Source organism: Physella acuta, unplaced genomic scaffold, assembly GCF_028476545.2.
Source record: "Physella acuta isolate Inbredline_101_S28 unplaced genomic scaffold, ASM2847654v3 ptg001000l, whole genome shotgun sequence".
NCBI classification, from domain to species: Eukaryota; Metazoa; Mollusca; class Gastropoda; family Physidae; genus Physella; species Physella acuta.
In genome coordinates, this window is record NW_026732517.1 from 93,784 (window position 1) to 111,520 (window position 17,737).

The window sequence follows — 17,737 nt, forward strand, 5'->3', positions numbered from 1 at the left end:
TGCTGCCGTGTGCAGATCCTGAACAAAGTTTCCAAGAAAATTTTCCTACTGCTGAAAACATCAAAACTTGCCACAGTGTGGATCCTGTTAATAGGCCAACTGTAAAAAACAAAGATGAACTCCAACCTGTGAGCCCCTTAAATGAACTTGGCTCCAGGTCTACTAGTTGTCCGCCTGTTGTACATCATAGAGATAACTCTTTGATTGAACCCCAATCTGCTTCTACCAGTAGCCCAGTAGACATAATTGAGCCTCCATTGGAAAGACCTAGCTCTGCTAGTTCACACAGAAGGCAGAAGCAGAGTGAGCGCTCATTATCCAGCTTCTCTAGCAGCTATAGCCACAACAGGATCATCTCCAACATCCATGTAGACTTCCCATCCCAGGCTATAGAGGTGGACATTGCTGTCCAGCAGACTGGCTTCACTGGAAACAGCACAGAGCTCACTGAGGTATCCTTTAGCCAGGACATGTCACAGCCTGGGCCATCTCACAGTGGACACGATGTCATGTCTGAGGAGAGCGTGGGCCGCATCCATTTCAGGAGCAGCCACCAAGTGGAGCCCAATGACCTCATGACCTTTGCTCTCAGTTTGATGGACATGCTTTTCTGGATCTGCCTGGCTGTGGGGATAATCATTTATGAAATCTGCAAATGTCGCTAGCTTAGGCAGTGGGTGACTAGTCATTTAATTCTCTGGCACCTTTTAAGATTTAATGTTTGTCATCAAGGCAAGACTATAAGGAATGAGGCAGTTGTGGGATGGAAGAAATAATCTTCAGCTATTGATATTGTGTAAAGCAGTTTTTTATTCTTACTTAGGAAATAACTCATGTTTGTCATTTGGTGCTGCATCTCAATGTTTCTCTGCTTGAATTTTGTCCTGTTCAGTGAGTTCATCATCTGTCTTACAATTTACTTGCATTTACTCATTACATTTTATAACTATCGATTCATCTAGTTTTTTGTGTAGTTCATAGGGGTTAAAAATAATCAGATTTTAGCGAGTACCTGACAATATACTAACCAATACCAAAAATAATACAAATTGTTTTCATTTGTCTTCTAAATCTGCTAAATCCATAATGCTACATTTTGGATGATTAAAATTTTGCCTCTGCTATTGGCTGATGTCTGTTTCTTTATGTTCTGTTCTTTTTTAAGTTATGTTAATTTAAGCTTAATACTTTAAAAGTTTGTTTAATCATCTTTATTTATTTTTTTCCATGAACTTATTTACTGCACAAAATGAACATCATATGTGGGCTAGCCTGAAAGTCTTTGTATTCTTTGTTTCACTGGATAATAAAAAATATTAATTCTTTTAGTCTTGAGTTAAGTTTTTAATACCTCAGACCATAATTAGGCTTTGTGACATTTAAAACTGATTGCAACTCATCTCAACAAGCCTAAGGACCCTGGCTAAATATCTTCCAGATATATGTGTCCAGTATATACTAGACCACATCGGTCTAAATAACCAAATAGGGATATCAATAACAATGTAAGAATGCATCAAGAAGTGTTTAATTATCTGTAACATACATAGTCTTATGTAAAACAACTGAATAACTTGGCAGGCAAGTGCATCAAGAAAAAACCGAAATAAATTTTGAATATTCTAAAAGCGAATGTAACATTTGTGACTGGGCATCTCAGTCAATCACATCAATTTTGTGTTGTGTACATTTTCCTGTATAGCTTCAACAAAACAGAAAATCCATTTTTTTTTTTCAACCTCAGAAGCAAAATAAAATTTAAAAAAAAAATGGTTTAATTAAATACACAAGTGTTTTCCACATTGTGAGGTACAGGTGTTAAAAGTGATAGGTCTGAACATTGATTAGATATTGAGCAAATTAAATTTGTATTTATAGCAAAAAGTTTTTGTGAATCACTGTTGTGTACACACAATGATCATTAACTGTAAGTTTTGCATGAAGGGGTGAACATTCTCAACTTGTAACATAAAAAATGATCCAAATGATTAAACACAAGACAATAAATGATATGTGTCAAACATTTGTACACCAAACACAATGATACAAAAATTAGTATGATATGATCAATAATTTTTTCTGAGTTTTAAGTTTAAAACATGTTTGTCTCTGATAAAGAATTTAAATCAAAAGACTGTTAAAATAGATTGACATTTGAAGCAACGGGGCAAGAATTTTGAACCACTGATTTACAAATATATACATCAATACAATTGTATCAAACAGTAATATTTGTCCATACTCAAAATAAACAGTAAAAGAAACTAAATTTGATATATCAAAATATAAAATTTCTATATAGCTTTCCAATATCTATGATTATCAGAACACATATTTTCAAAGCAAAAAAAAACAACACATTTTGCCAGTAATTTTCTTGAATACTATTCCATTAAAATACTTTTCAGTATTTTCCTCCTGATTAGTTAACTAATACTTAATTAAAAGGGTTTTAGATTTTTAGTCAATTATTATTAAAATGCTGTACTTTAAAAAAACACAAACACACGATACCGAAAATCAAAATCAAGACCCAAAAAAAAAAAAGGATCCAGAAATGTTTTAAAAATACTACTATAGTGAGAGAGTCAATCATGACCAACATTTGGAAAATGTGCTATCACATAGAAGAACTATCAACACAAAAAGCCTTTTGTATCTGAATGAGAATGTCACATTTTCAAAATCACAGAATTCATTCACAAGTGTTCATAACAGGTGTGGAATATGCTCTAAGGTTTACAATAACAAACATTTTGATTAAGAGACAATATATTTTTTTGAACTGCATAAAAAAATCATTTTGCCAATACTGTCATAAACCATACCATTGGTCACTTGAGTGTCACAGCTATTTCTGAAAGATTAAATTTTCCAGCAAAAAGACAACTTGTGCATTTTTAAAATCTAAACATTTTATGAGCAAGCGAAGGATTTCAAGTTTCTGATGGCAAAATTTAGTAAAATACAAATCCAAAGAGATATTTAATCTATGAAAATATTAACATTTTTAACAACTCCATTCCTTAAGATTTACATCTGTCGGAGTAGCCTACATTTTGGGTGTAATCCACCTATCTACATCTTTATAGATTATAAATGGAGAAGATATATGTAACTAAAAAAACTGTATAAAAAGCATTACTTATTGTGTTTATTGTGGTATTATTGAAATACTATAACCCTAATCCACTGAGAAAGAGGGTTTGGCTGACTTGCGTAATAATAAGCAAAGGGAGAGACATTTAACAATGCATTATTAGAATTACATTTAGGGTCAGCATTTGATGGCATCCACGCGTGGGAAATCTGAGTAAAATTTCATAGATGAATTGATCGCAAAAATAAAAAAGAGTGGATTACACTCACAACATACGGTAAATGTTAACAATTGATTTTATGTTAACAATTGATTTTTTAATTTTGATCTGGCAGATAAACAAAAATAACATTCATATTATCACCAATTATTTTATAAAACAATGTAGAGAAATCACAACCATAACAAAAATCTTACCCTTTGCCAAAAAGCCCTATTAATTTAAACATAAAATATATTGAAGCTGTTTAGGAATGAATAAAAATAATTTATATCATAAACACATTATATACAATGCTAAACAAAATAAATTGTATAATGGAAAAGTTAATTTTATTTAAAAAATTTGATTATGAGACGTGAGTCAGATAGTAATGGACACAATAAAGCAATACTGCTTACTTACAAAAACATTCTATACACAGTGGAGTATTTATTGTAATTTGTTGCTCAACTTGAAGGAATTGTCATATAAATTGCACTTTGATTGGCTTTTTTAATGCCCTGAAAGTGGTGCTCAACATGCTGATCGACTATGTTGCTTGGGTAGCCTACTGACATACTGACCTAAGGTCAATCTTCATCTATAGTCTACATTCAATTATCTGATCAGATAGCATTTACAAGTGTAACCGAAATATTGGGTAGAAAATTAATAAGAAGTTCTATTAGTAAATTACCAATACAACTTTTTTATAATTTTCTACCACATATTTGGGTTACGCTTGTTGAATGTTATCTAATGAGATAGTTAAATGTAAAAAATCCTACAAATCTGTAATAATGACATGTTAATGATTCGTTGATTCATGAAGTTAATACAAACAAGGTTTTCCAGGACGGGTTAATAGAATTTATGTAGGAAAACATAAATTTAGTTTGTATAAATTAATAAACAATTATGTGCTTTATAATTAAGCTAATTATAATTTTAGTAAATTACTCACTATATACTATTAGAAAGTAAGTTATCAAGCTTTAAACAGAACAATTGATCACATTTATAATTTTCTCCTCGTAGCTTTCCCAGACATTTTAAATTTTGGGACGGAAAAGGTCAAAGTATTGTTTTCTTCAATAGCTAAAACACAGCGGATATGCTATATAAATGAAAAGCAGATGAAAACATGAGAATAGCAGTATAAAAAAACTGGTTAATTAGAGATGAATAATGAAAAAAATTAAAATTCTCTTGAAAGTGTGCAGAAATTGTAATAGTAAAAGTCCAGAGATAAAAAGTATAAACAATAATGTAAAAGGTTTTGTTAAAAATGTGATCCCAATATAAAAGTGTTATAGGTAGTTAACATTCATAATTTCAATTATTGAAATTAAAAAAAAGTTTTAAATCTTTTAATGAAAACCTTAGAAAAAGCAAATAATAAACCATTGAATAACAAAGATATATCACATTATTTTAACAAGAACATAGGAAATAAGAAAAATATATTTAAACTGAACGAAAGAAAGTAGCGAGAGACCATGTTAGATTTTACTCAATTCGTACATTAAGGATTAATTGGTACATTATTTTTTTTATGCACACAAAAACAGAATAAACAAGAACAAAATTGTTAAGTCTGAAAAAAATCTGAGCATGCTGAAAAAAAAATTACAACTCAAAAAAATAAATGTTTAGTGATCATCATTTAGTAACACAGGCTTTCTTTTAATATATTAAATATGATTTCAATATAACTTGAGCTTAGAAAAGTTTACAAAAAGAAAAATTAATTTGGTTTTGAATTTTTTTAAAACTGTTTAACAAAAACATAATGATTGATCTTGTTTGGTCATGTCAAGAGTTCAAATAATATTTATAAGTTAGCTAACATCAATCATCAAGTATAAAACACAATCAACAATCATTGCTGAACGCATATCAAAATTATATAAAAATTACTAGGTAAAAAAACATAGCCACCATTATTGTTGAAAATACATGTGTAATATCAATTGCCACCATAACTGTTGAAAACACACTTGGCTTTTATTCAGCTCATGATGAAACAGGTTGTTGCCAGTACACATCATCACTATGTGTCAATCATGTCTTTAACAACCTAAAACAATCATTCACAAGATTGTAAATGTGAGGGTTGCATGGAGATTTTAAAATTAATTATTGTTTACAAAAGCTTGATTTAAAATTTCCAATTTCCAAGTTAGTTATTATCAAAGCAAATAGGCAGCCAAGGAAATAATTATTTTTTTAAAATGGTATTTGTTATTAAATGTCTCTCATACTAAACTACTGTACTTTTGTAACAGCATACTTGCCTCTAACTAATTTTTTTTCTTTAAGTTCAACCATCATCCTCAACATGCTTTGTATGTTGCATTTTGATACATTTAAATAGATGGTAAACAATAGAAGCATGATACTTTTTAAATACTTTGGCCAAACAGAATCTCAGATAACTGTATTAGACAGGAAGAGGCATCTTGGGGGAAGGGAGTAGTGGATAGGGCACGCCTTAAAAATACTACACATAAACACTAAATAGGCAACAGAATGAAACACATTGGAAAATAAAAAAGGAAGCCATAAATGACTGATGGAAAAAGACCAATGAAATTGGTAGTTTGTATGAAGTGAAAAGTGTATATGTGGATACAAATTTTATAAAGCCCTGTGTTTCCTAGGCAAATTAAGGGAATGTCATTGTGAAATCATCAGCCATTGTCATGTTAATAAGATTATACAGAACTAAGTGTACTCACCTCTCTAATGTAATTAGGCAGGACAAAAGAGGCAGTGTGAATATCTGAGTTGTAATACTTCAAGTCCATTCTTTTTAAATCTTCTTCAGATAGTCGCCTGACTGGCTTTGTAAAGTCAATGTTCTGTAACCAGATTTAAAGAATGTCAATAAACTGAACAATGTAATAAGTGTCATAGCTGTATTAATGGTTTTTCACATGAAGCAATAATATCTCTGGGTGTCTGTGTATCACACTGGCTAGGGTATTCTAAACCCACCCAGCAATGATGCCCCAATGCCCACCCAGCAATGATGCCCCAAAGCCTACCCAGCAATGATGTCCCAATGCCCACATAGCAATGATGCCACAAAGCCTACCCAGCAATGATGCCTCTAAGCCACCCTTCATATGCTGACGTCAAGAACATATGAGCTCTACTTCACTTGCCTAATGGATCGCTAGGTCTAAAGAGATATACTTACTCTTTAAAAAAAAAAACATTAGTATTTCATCTGCCAAATAAAGGGTTTTGCCTAGAGATTTTTTAAAAATTAACAAGAGAGGAATGCATCAGCATTTCAAGGTTCAATTGACAAATATTTGTTCCACTATTTTTAATTTCTTTAAGAAGTAACAAATCTAAGACTACCTGAGGCAGAGTCATGGTGCATCTGAGTAATAAAAATGGACTGTAACTACTTACTGGAGTTGAGCTTGCTACAAGATATCCCATAATACCACTGGCATAAGTGGGTGTGCTGCCTGTAGCATAACCAACCTGAGGAAACACATCTCTACACTGTTGGAACATCTTTTTCACGTTAGGCAGGTCTATAAATGGTGTTAGCCCTGGGAAAAGTAAAACCTGTCTGTCTAATGCTGGCACACACCACATTTTACACTAAAACCTGTCTAACTTGACAACATACCCTGACAACAGGCAATACCATCAGCTTTGAGAGCCCCCTTCAAACCCATGTAGTAGTTGGTCTGGAATAGAGCCTCAGCAGCACCTAAAGATAAAATGCATGTCTGGCACTATAGAAACATATCATCAAGTAGCCTGTCATAGCGTAGATATATAGAATTGGACTGGACTGGTAGAGGTCACGAAGGATGGTGCAAACTTGATGGTAGATGATTTGGTGCGAGAGTATTGTGCGCATGTTTAATAAAATATGTGTGGCGCAAATGTGACGTGTGCATGGCGCAACAATGTACCGATGACGCAGACGGCACCAGTGAAGATAGTTGGGGGTTAGATAAACTAGAAGACGGACGTATTCTTTGATGTTGTGCAAATGATCTAAAAGTGTGTTAATAAAGTTAATGTTTGTTCATAAACGAAGTTATTGGCATTGTTAGTTAGTGCCTCAGGAACATAAGAGTGATTCCCATCCTCCTCACGAGTATAATAGCTGTATGAATAGTAGACCAGATCAGAATATATAGAGAAGTTAAAGTTATAAATTTATATATATATATATAAACCCCCCATCACATAGCCCAACACTATACCAATGGCCAACTAAGCATAAAAACAAAGGAAATAAGGGTGGTATCAAGCCTACTTTTATACAGTTCTGTTAACGTGGCAGTACTGTCCTGTCATTATAAGACCTCATCAAACTAGACCTTTGATATGCAGTACTGTCCTGTCATTATAAGACCTCATCAAACTAGACCTTTGATATCATGTACTGTCCTGTCATTATAAGACCTCATCAAACTAGACCTTTGATATGCAGTACTGTCCTGTCATTATAAGACCTCATCAAACTAGACCTTTGATATCATGTACTGTCCTGTCATTATAAGACCTCATCAAACTAGACCTTTGATATGCAGTACTGTCCTGTCATTATAAGACCTCATCAAACTAGACCTTTGATATCATGTACTGTCCTGTCATTATAAGACCCCATCAAACTAGACCTTTGATATGCAGCACTGTCCTGTCATTATAAGACCCCATCAAACTAGACCTTTGATATCATGCAGTACTGTCCTGTCATTATTAGACTCCATCAAACTAGACCTTTAATATCATGCAGTACTGTCCCATCATTATCAGACCCCATCAAACAAGAGTAGTAAACAAGGTAGCTAACCCTCAGGGTCAGGAGCATCTGTGATGATGACATCAAACTCTCCAGGGTGGTTGCTGACGTAGTCCACCCCATCCCCCACCTCAATACGAACCCGAGGGTTGTCCAGACAACAGGACATGGTTGGCAGATGTTTCCTACACACATCTATCACCAGCTGTAGAAGAAAGGGGGTCCAAAGTTTTTGTGTTGCACTTTGTCATTGAATAAAACAGCATTGAGCAGTAAGTGCCTAACGTATGATTATAAATTTGTATTTAAAAACATAAACACTAAAATAATTTTTTTTTTAGTTTAAAAATATTTTTTATTCTCTACGATTAAAAAACCTTACCTGATCAATTTCACATAGTACAACTTGATTGACAGATTCATATTTCAGAACTTCCCTAACTACTCCACCATCCCCTCCACCAATCACCAAGACCTGGGACAAACAGTGGGTCAGGTTAGTGGAACACAGCGGATCAGGTTAGTGGAGCACCAAAACAATGAATAGAAATCCAAAGAAATCAAATACTTTAAGTGGGTGAGTTTGTGGATGTGGATACAGGTTAACAACCTTAAGTGGATTTGGATATAAGGTCAAGGATATATGTTGCAGTGAACTACCTTTTGTGGATTCGGATGAAGGGTCATGGGTATATGTGTTATCATCTCCTGGTAGGTGAACTCATCCTTCTCTGTGCACTGGATGATCCCATTTAACACAAGAACATTGCCAAATGACTTACTGCAGAGAAAACAAATAGCACATCAGTTGAAGCTTATGACTGGCTTGCTTGTGTCTGTAGTTTCTTTAAAAATGTGCAGTGTCTCAGTCATAGGCAGCAGCATTATTCAGTCATGACAATCAGCAAGTCATGTCAGTGTGCAAGTCATGACAGTCAACAAGTCATGTCATTCTAATGTCAGCCAACAAGTCATTTCAGTCAACAAGTCATGTCAGTCAACAAGTCATGTCAGTCAACAAGTCATTTCAGTCAACAAGTCATGTCAGTCTAATGTCAGCCAACAAGTCATTTCAGTCAACAAGTCATGTCAGTCAACAAGTCATGTCAGTCAACAAGTCATGTCAGTCTAATGTCAGCCAACAAGTCATTTCAGTCAACAAGTCATGTCAGTCAACAAGTCATGTCAGTCAACAAGTCATTTCAGTCAACAAGTCATGTCAGTCAACAAGTCATGTCAGTCAACAAGTCATGTCAGTCTAATGTCAGCCAGCAAGTTATGTCAATCCAGTTGTCACATCACTCAACTTGTCAGTGTCATCAATCAACACATTTTGTTGTTATTCAATGTCTTCATGGCCCTAGTTATATAAAAAAATGGCTTAAATCAGCTGATGTGCACTTTAAAGCAGAGCTTATTTAACTCATTCCTACATGCCCTAGATACTAGATCTAGCCCACAATTAATAAAAGGATCAATATTTTAAACAAACAAAAAATCTGTGTTTGGCCAACAAAGAAAATGTGTAGACTGATTGTGTGGCAGCTCCACACATGACACACATTTGTTCTCATCATTTTTAACTAAGTCGCATTGATTTCAACCATAAGCCTTGTCAATATTAGCTTTTTTTTTTATACTGATTTTCTCCACTTGCGAGTTTAAACTATAATTTCAAACATTTCAAAAACTAGCCTTTTTAATGCAATATTTTTCAACAGACCATTTAAATGCAAGAATAACTTTAAGCAACTAAACTTTTGACTGCAGGGGTATCTCGCAAAAACTAACCTTTTGAATGCAAGGATATCCTAGAACAACTAACCTTTTGAATGCAAGGATATCTTAGAACAACTAACCTTTTGAATGCAAGGATATCTTAGAACAACTAACCTTTTGAATGCAAGGATATCTTAGAACAACTAACCTTTTGAATGCAAGGATTTCTTAGAACAACTAACCTTTTGAATGCAAGGATATCTTAGAACAACTAACCTTTTGAATGCAAGGATATCTTGGAACAACTGACCTTTTGAATGCAAGGATATCTTGGAACAACTAACCTTTTGAATGCAAGGATTTCTTAGAACAACTAACCTTTTGAATGCAAGGATATCTTGGAACAACTGACCTTTTGAATGCAAGGATATCCTAGAACAACTAACCTTTTGAATGCAAGGATATCCTGGTACTTAGATTTGCCCTCATACAAAACCTCCTCCACCTGCAGGTTTAAGCTGTAACCTGCCCACTGCAGGTTCACCTCCCTGAACCAACCATCCTCAATAACGGATTGGTTGTAAAATATGTCATTCTCCATGGATCTTGTTTAATAGCTGATCTAGAGTGGAAACAAATAGATAGTGGATATAATTTAATAAAACGTGTTACAAACCTATAGAGTTGCTTATCTAATTTAACAAACAAGATGCTATTAACATTCAGAATTGTCATAGACCTATAGAGTAGTGTTTATAATTGTAGAAACAAGACTATAAAAATACAGAGTACTGCCTTCTGTGATCATTATGATATATTAACCTAGAATAAATTTATACAGTATTTATGCATAAATCATCAAATAGGATGTAATCAATAAATAAGTTTTATAAGGACTAATGAACATTATGTACATTAATACCCAACTAGTGTATACAACTGAATGAACATTATGTTAATACATTGGATAGACTTGTGAAAAACATAAATCAATAAACATTATGTCAATTCTGAAGTGGTTTCAAACAGAAACATAAAAGATGCAAATGTTAGATCATTATTCCTGTTTGAATATTTAATGCTTTAGTCATGTAGAAAAAAATCAATACCAAATAACCAGTTGCATAAAAAACTGAAACCTGTACCAATGGTGAATGCAGTGCTATCACTCATCTAGTAGCTCATGACTATAGAAGCTGGAAGGGTCAAAAGAAAATTGTTGGTTTTCAAATTAAAGTTTCAATAGTTAAAACATTGACCCTTGATTAGTACAAATTTTTTTAGATATGTAGTCTCTATTTCCCATACACACGAATAAAAAATTATGTGGTGTGTATTCTGCTGTAGGCCTAGAAATACTATATGGATAGTATGGAAAGGTTTTAAGAGATGCCAACAAGATGCATTATGAAACTGACAACAATCAAGACTGAATAATAGAACAGCATTTATATCATTGTTTACAGAAGCCAGCAAAAGAGCAGACACATTTACTTCAAAAATCAATAACAGATACACCACAGCAATTAGGGATACACAATGCTCTACAGTGGCAGGGAACACATTCATACAACATCACCAATACACAGGCAGAACACAACTTGTCCACAGTTCAAGAGGCAGTTTGTGTGTTTGGCCAACAGCTATAGTCACCATAGCCACACCCTCAGCATGTAAAACAGTAGAAGCAGTGGCTGCACGATCTCATACTAGGCAACATTAGAGGAGTGAAGCAATTTAATGTAGAAATTATGAAACACAAACAACAAATAAACAAGCAGCCCAGTATACAAACAAGACAACAAACAAGTTGAAGTAGACAGAATAGTAGGTGATAAGCAAACCAAAATGGACAAGTTGATAACAGAAATAAATGCAGTGATTTTCTTTATGTAAAGCTGTCCCTAAACGGTAGATTTATGTTATTTGGTTTGCTTATGTTTTAAAGATTTGTTTTTTTGTCATGTTTGTATGTGCTGCCCGACAAATGTTCAGCACATTGGGATTGAGGTTTTTTTTTAAATGGAAGGTACCTTTGCCTGAATACGTGTCTCACTGGCACCAAGATAGCCACGTAAACTCATTGTTCATAGTCTCAAAATACCACTTTCAGATCCACCCCTCGCTTTACCTGGATGTGGTGAGACAGCAAACAGTGCCGACACGCAATCGCCACCACCCCTTCTTCCACCGTAACAGAATCATACATCAAGACCGCTACTTAAATATACCTGTGTTGGCTGACATAAAGAAAGACCCAATGTCCAAGTTCCCCAGCTTGACGGAATATTACGCTATGTTACTCCACCAAAAGCAGCCCTATTATGATATTCAAAGCTGAATGCTTCAGTTCGTTACAAAACTACTCTACGACACTACGTGGATGTCTTAACCAGAGAAAAGGCTATCCCCAGAACAAGAATATGTTATAGTATACAGTACAAATAATATATAGATTCTATATATATAGATCTATATCAAATATCAAATTCAAAACCTCAACACTACCTACAGGCTGCCTCAGACGATTACTCAGGAGCTGCTTGCCCAAAAGGGCAACTTGTTGCAGACTACCAACCAATATCACCAGGCAGACAGGTCATAAAGTGGAACCCTCAAGGAAAGCACAAATAGAGTGGCCCTAGATCTCTACTACACTTGTCTATAGCTAGCTCAATTTGCCTAACCCTAAGGCCTGGCTAAGACTTTAAAAACTTAAAAGTCACTAAGAACTTAAGAAGTTTGGAAGAGTGAGTCTCACTTGTCGAGTAGATCTAGCTAGTAGATTAGTTCTAACGTCTAATGCGTCGATTCACTCTTTTGGAACAACCCACAACCGAGACAATGAACTGCATGGTCCTTACATACAGACTATGCATGCATCCATTATTAGATTTTATAAATATAGGCGTAGAATAGATATCTTATGGAGGAAATAAAAATATTTACTTCAAACGAAGTTTCTCTTCCCTCCTGCCTTTTCTGACGAGATGTCTTAATTTTAGAGTGGTGTCCCTTTGATAAACTAGCAAACCTTAGGGTCAGTGTGTCAACTCGGTTGTGCCTGTTATATTAGCCTTTACACATTGCGAATCTTTTAAAACCGGTTTTCTAAACTTTAACTCTCAAAAACGCTTCGCTGGATTTTGGTTTGAAAGGCAGACGCATAAAATTCAAACAAAAGCGAGATCTAGACTAGATCTAGTCAAACCTGGGGGGGGGGGGGGGGGGGGGGGGGGGGAATGGAAAGTTTGAGGAAGGGGGGGGGCAGAGGCGTAGCGACCCTTCCCGGCGATCGGGGACAAACTTTTCGATTTTGCAACCCCCCCCCCCCCTCAAGATTTCGATTTGCACCCACCCTCAAACTTTCGATTTGCACCCCCCCCCCCCTCAAACTTTCGATTTGCACACCCCCCCCCCCCCCACCTCAATATTTCGATTTGCACCCCCTCAACCTTTCAATTTAATTTTTCCAACCCATTTTGGCGCCCCCCTAAGGTCGGCGCCCGGGGACATATGTACCCCCCCCCCGCCCCCCCCCCCTCGCTACGCTACTGGGGGGGGGGGGCAAATCAAAAGTTTGAGTGGGGTGTGCAAATCGAAAATTTGAAAGTTTGTCCCCGGGAAGGGTCGCTACGCCTCTGGGGGGTGACACCATTAAGTGCCGCACCGGGTGACACCCGACCTCGCTACGCCACTGATATATATATAAGTTGACCTATACGTGAATTAACATATAGGTGAGAAGACCTATAGGTGAGAAGACCTATAGGTGAGAAAAATGATAGCTATAAACCCGGACAAAATTGGCCCTGATACCAAGAAGGCAAGCCAATCATGCCATGTTCGTTTCATTGTTTGTTTTTGATTAATGTTTCATGTCTCTTTAGTGACCTTAATTATGTTGAATAACAAATGGTTTTCCTACAGTGCGATTTTTGAAGATATGCAGCAAATGAAAATAGAATTGTAAATGCATGTCTTTTAGTGCCATACATGAACAATTACATCCGTGTGGAGAGGGTGGAGAGGTGGGAGTGGGACACACAAGGGGCGGAGGGTGGGGCTAACTGCAGGCGAATGACATTTTTAATTAAAAGGCTAATTATTTTAAATCTTAAAAAATAGAAGAGAAACTAGTGTTATAAATATAATGACTGTCACGATTTGATAACATTTTTGAATTACTAGAAGCAGCTACAGCTATTGGTCGGACACGGTGGGACGATTCACATGAAAGTGTGAGGTTGGGTATGCACAACCCGTATGGGCAGCTCACGTGATACAGTCCTAGTGGACGGTTTACGTGATCTAGTCCTGATTGACAGCTTACATCGTCCTGATGGGAAGCTGACGTGATCCAGTCATAACGTGAAGGTCACGTGATCCAGTCCTAACAGGAAGCCAACGTGATCATGTCCTAACGGAAACCTTACGTGACTACATGAAAATAAAGACAGCTGTGCATGTTGCTAACGAGTCTCTCCTAACGCTTAAGTCAGAAAAATGATGAACTCTACTTCATCTATCATCATTAACCATTTTATCTAAATTGGGTTATTAATTTTTTAAACTTGTATTTTACTTTGCTTTACATCATATATAGGCCCATGACAACTGCAATCACGCTTCGGGGATCACCGTGACCTCTGTCAACATCTGGAAAACGGATGCGTACATTGTCACCCACTTCACCATCTTTAAATTTTGTATTTGATGTTTTAAGCATCTTAGCACCTTGAGTTTGCAAGCCAGTATGAGCTGCTGACCTGTGTTCCATGATGTCTTGTTTGTTGTGACACAATCTGCAGGTAATGTTCCCTCCGGACCCTTCGTCTGCTTCATTGGGTGTTCCACAAATAGCATGGACATCGTAGCCACAGGATCCAAAAGAATGAGCTGCACTACAATGTTTTTCACAAACTATACAGAATCTGTTGGCCACATAATTGTCACGCAACTGGTCTGGACGTTCCGCCACGGCAGTAGATGTGTTAGCTGAGGATGTCGTTGCATTTATGGCAACCTCCATTTCTTGTTCAATGTTCTCAAGATCTTCCTCAGCAGAGGCGTAGCGAGGGGGGGGGGGGGCGTGGGGGGACATATGTCCCCGGGCGCCGACCTTAGGGGGGGCGCCAAATTGAAAGTTTGAGGGGGGTGCAAATCGAAAGTTCGAGGGGGGGGGGGTGCAAATGAAAAGTTCGAGGGGGGGGGGTGCAAATCGAAAATTTGCTCCCGAGGGGGGCGCCAAATTGAAAGTATGTCCCCGGGAAGGGTCGCTACGCCTCTGTTCCTCAGTAACTATTTTATCGAGAGCCCATATATGGAAACTAACATGGATTTACATTTTTTTCTTTTGACAGCCATCTACTATGTCTGTCTCATGGTCTGACGGCCCTTTTGATCCTTGTCGCCTTGCATATAGAATGCTATATAAACAAGAGCTAAACAATACGTTACTCTCAGTGAAAACGCACCCAGAATAATGAAAATGCGATCACAACTTAGTCTAGATAGAACATTGGCCAGGACACACCGGCCAGTGCGCGCATTGGCCGGCCAATGTACAAAATACGCTGTCAAGTTTAAGCGCTTCGGACTTTGGCCAGTACGTCCTGGCCAGTGCGCGCATTGGCCGGCCAATGTACGAAATACGATCTTAGTGCTAAGTTCTTCGGGCTTTGGCCAAGAGAGCCGGCCAATGCGCGGATTGGCCGGCCAATCCTAGCATTGGCCGCACTTCGGGCTTTGACCGTAACATATACATACCTACGTAGATGGAACGGGGCACAAAACAAGTTATTTGCTGTCCCTGATCACTACTTTATCGCCTCAGCCAAACTTTACCTAGCAACAATTATTATCTAGCCAAACTGTTTTTTAACCTAGCCATACCTCATATTGTTAGCAAAACATTTTACCTAGCCAAAGTTTTTACCAAGCCATACTTTACATTCGCTGCGCAACGAGCCTTTTATGGTCGAGTATTCATCAAGGATTCGGATGAGTGCGTTTTTTTTAGTTTGCCCTTTATGTGGGTTTGGGCGATAAAGTAGTTTTCTCTATTAGTAAAATATTAATACATAAGGGATATAGATTGTCTTATCGCCATAATTTACGCGCTCAATTATCTACTAGCGGTCAAAACGCATACGGGCTAATTTAAATAAGGGTTAATGCACAGTTTATTTACACGTATTCAATTAAACTTGTAGAAAAGAGGTATTACATGAACCTTGTAGAAATGAGATATTACCTTAACCTAGTAGAAATGAGGTATTAACTTAGTAGAAATGAGATATTACCTGAACCTTGTAGAAATGAGGTGTTACCTGAACCTTGTAGAAATGAGATATTACCTGAACCTTGTAGAAATGAGGTATTACCTGAACCTAGTAGAAATGAGGTATTACCTGAACCTAGTAGAAATGAGGTATTACATGAACCTATTATAAATGAGGTATTAACCTTGTAGAAATGAGGTGTTACCTGAACCTTGTAGAAATGAGGTGTTACCTGAACCTAGTAGAAATGAGGTATTACTTGAACATTGTAGAAATGAGGTATTAACCTAGTAGAAATGAGGTGTTACCTGAACCTTGTAGAAATGAGGTATTACCTGAACCTTGTAGAAATGAGGTGTTACCTGAACCTAGTAGAAATGAGGTATTACCTGAACCTTGTAGAAATGAGGTATTACCTTAACCTTGTAGAAATGAGGTATTAACCTAGTAGAAATGAGGTATTACCTGAACCTGGTAGAAATGAGGTATTAACCTGGTAGAAATGAGGTATTAACCTGATAGAAATGAGGTATTACCTGAACCTAGTAGAAATGAGGTATTAACCTAGTAGAAATGAGGTATTACCTGAACCTAGTAGAAATGAGGTATTAACCTAGTAGAAATGAGGTATTACCTGAACCTAGTAGAAATGAGGTATTAACCTAGTAGAAATGAGGTATTACCTGAACCTTGTAGAAATGAGGTATTAACCTTGTAGAAATGAGGTATTACCTGAACCTTGTAGAAATGAGGTATTAACCTTGTAGAAATGAGGTATTACATGCACTCTGCACCAGGACATGTACACCGGGATGATAACAATGCAATTAGTGCAGCGATGACGACGGACAGATTCGTTGGTAGCTGTCAATCACCTAACGGCTTGTTGGTGAGGGGATCGCATATCAGGCTGTTGGGACTGCGCAAGGTGGGGGGGGGGGGGGTTTGTCTGATCTACTTCCACAGCTGGGCTGTCGGTATCCGGTTACTCTACACACGGGCAGTGGCGTAGCTGGGGGAGAGGCGCCCCGGGCGACGACCCTAGAAAGGGGGGGGGGGCGCCAAAAAAGTGTAGAAAAAAATTAAGCTGCAATATTGAATTATTCATAATCGAAGTTAAAGAAATAAATAAACAGGTACTTTACATACTGATCAGTGTTTCTTCCAGACTTCTTTCTCCGGGGAGGGGGGGGGGAACTTGATATTTTCGGGGGCGGCCTACATTTTCCGGGGGGGGGGGCACACTAGTAAAAGTATGTTTACTATATAAATTCCATCTCGTTCGGGGGGGGGGGAGACTTTCTTCAGGGGGGGGGGAGAGATGCCTGGAAGAAACTCTGTGTCCTAGTGGGGTGGGGTTGGGCGTGTCATGGGGAGGGGGCACTGTAGGAAAGAAACGCTGTTTACAACCCAGATCTAGTGAACCAAAGTTCAACAATGTCGACATTTCATGCTCTATGGTGTAGGTAGAAATATTTTGGAAAACATCGTGATGCGTGACACTCGACATCAGGAAAAAAATACCCGTGGCACTAATAAGCACATTCCTATACGCTGCTATACACACGTCCGATTTAACCTTCTACTGAGTTCTGTTATAATTTGCAATGAATAGGAATGCCACGCTCCAAATGTCTTTTATAATAAAT

The 17,737-nt window shown here is 37.0% G+C and overlaps 1 protein-coding gene across 6 annotated transcripts; it reads right to left on the reverse strand.

The window, feature by feature from the left end:
* Nucleotides 1–1,510: 1,510 nt before the first annotated feature.
* Nucleotides 1,511–16,998, reverse strand: LOC131954465 (spermidine synthase). Of its 6 annotated transcripts, none has more exons than XM_059318170.1 (9): nt 16,821–16,998; nt 10,251–10,426; nt 8,746–8,866; nt 8,468–8,560; nt 8,137–8,290; nt 6,955–7,038; nt 6,729–6,874; nt 6,044–6,166; nt 1,511–5,382 (listed from the first exon to the last, which is right to left on the reverse strand). In XM_059318170.1, exons 2-9 carry the CDS (start codon nt 10,403–10,405, stop codon nt 5,356–5,358), a joined length of 903 nt encoding a protein of 300 aa, XP_059174153.1. In that variant the 5' UTR covers nt 10,406–10,426; nt 16,821–16,998; the 3' UTR covers nt 1,511–5,355. The 6 variants fall into 6 exon arrangements, with proteins under 6 accessions (XP_059174153.1, XP_059174157.1, XP_059174155.1 ...); XM_059318174.1 differs by lacking the exon at nt 16,821–16,998 and adding an exon at nt 16,772–16,790; XM_059318172.1 differs by lacking the exon at nt 16,821–16,998 and adding an exon at nt 16,164–16,189.
* Nucleotides 16,999–17,737: the final 739 nt, after the last annotated feature.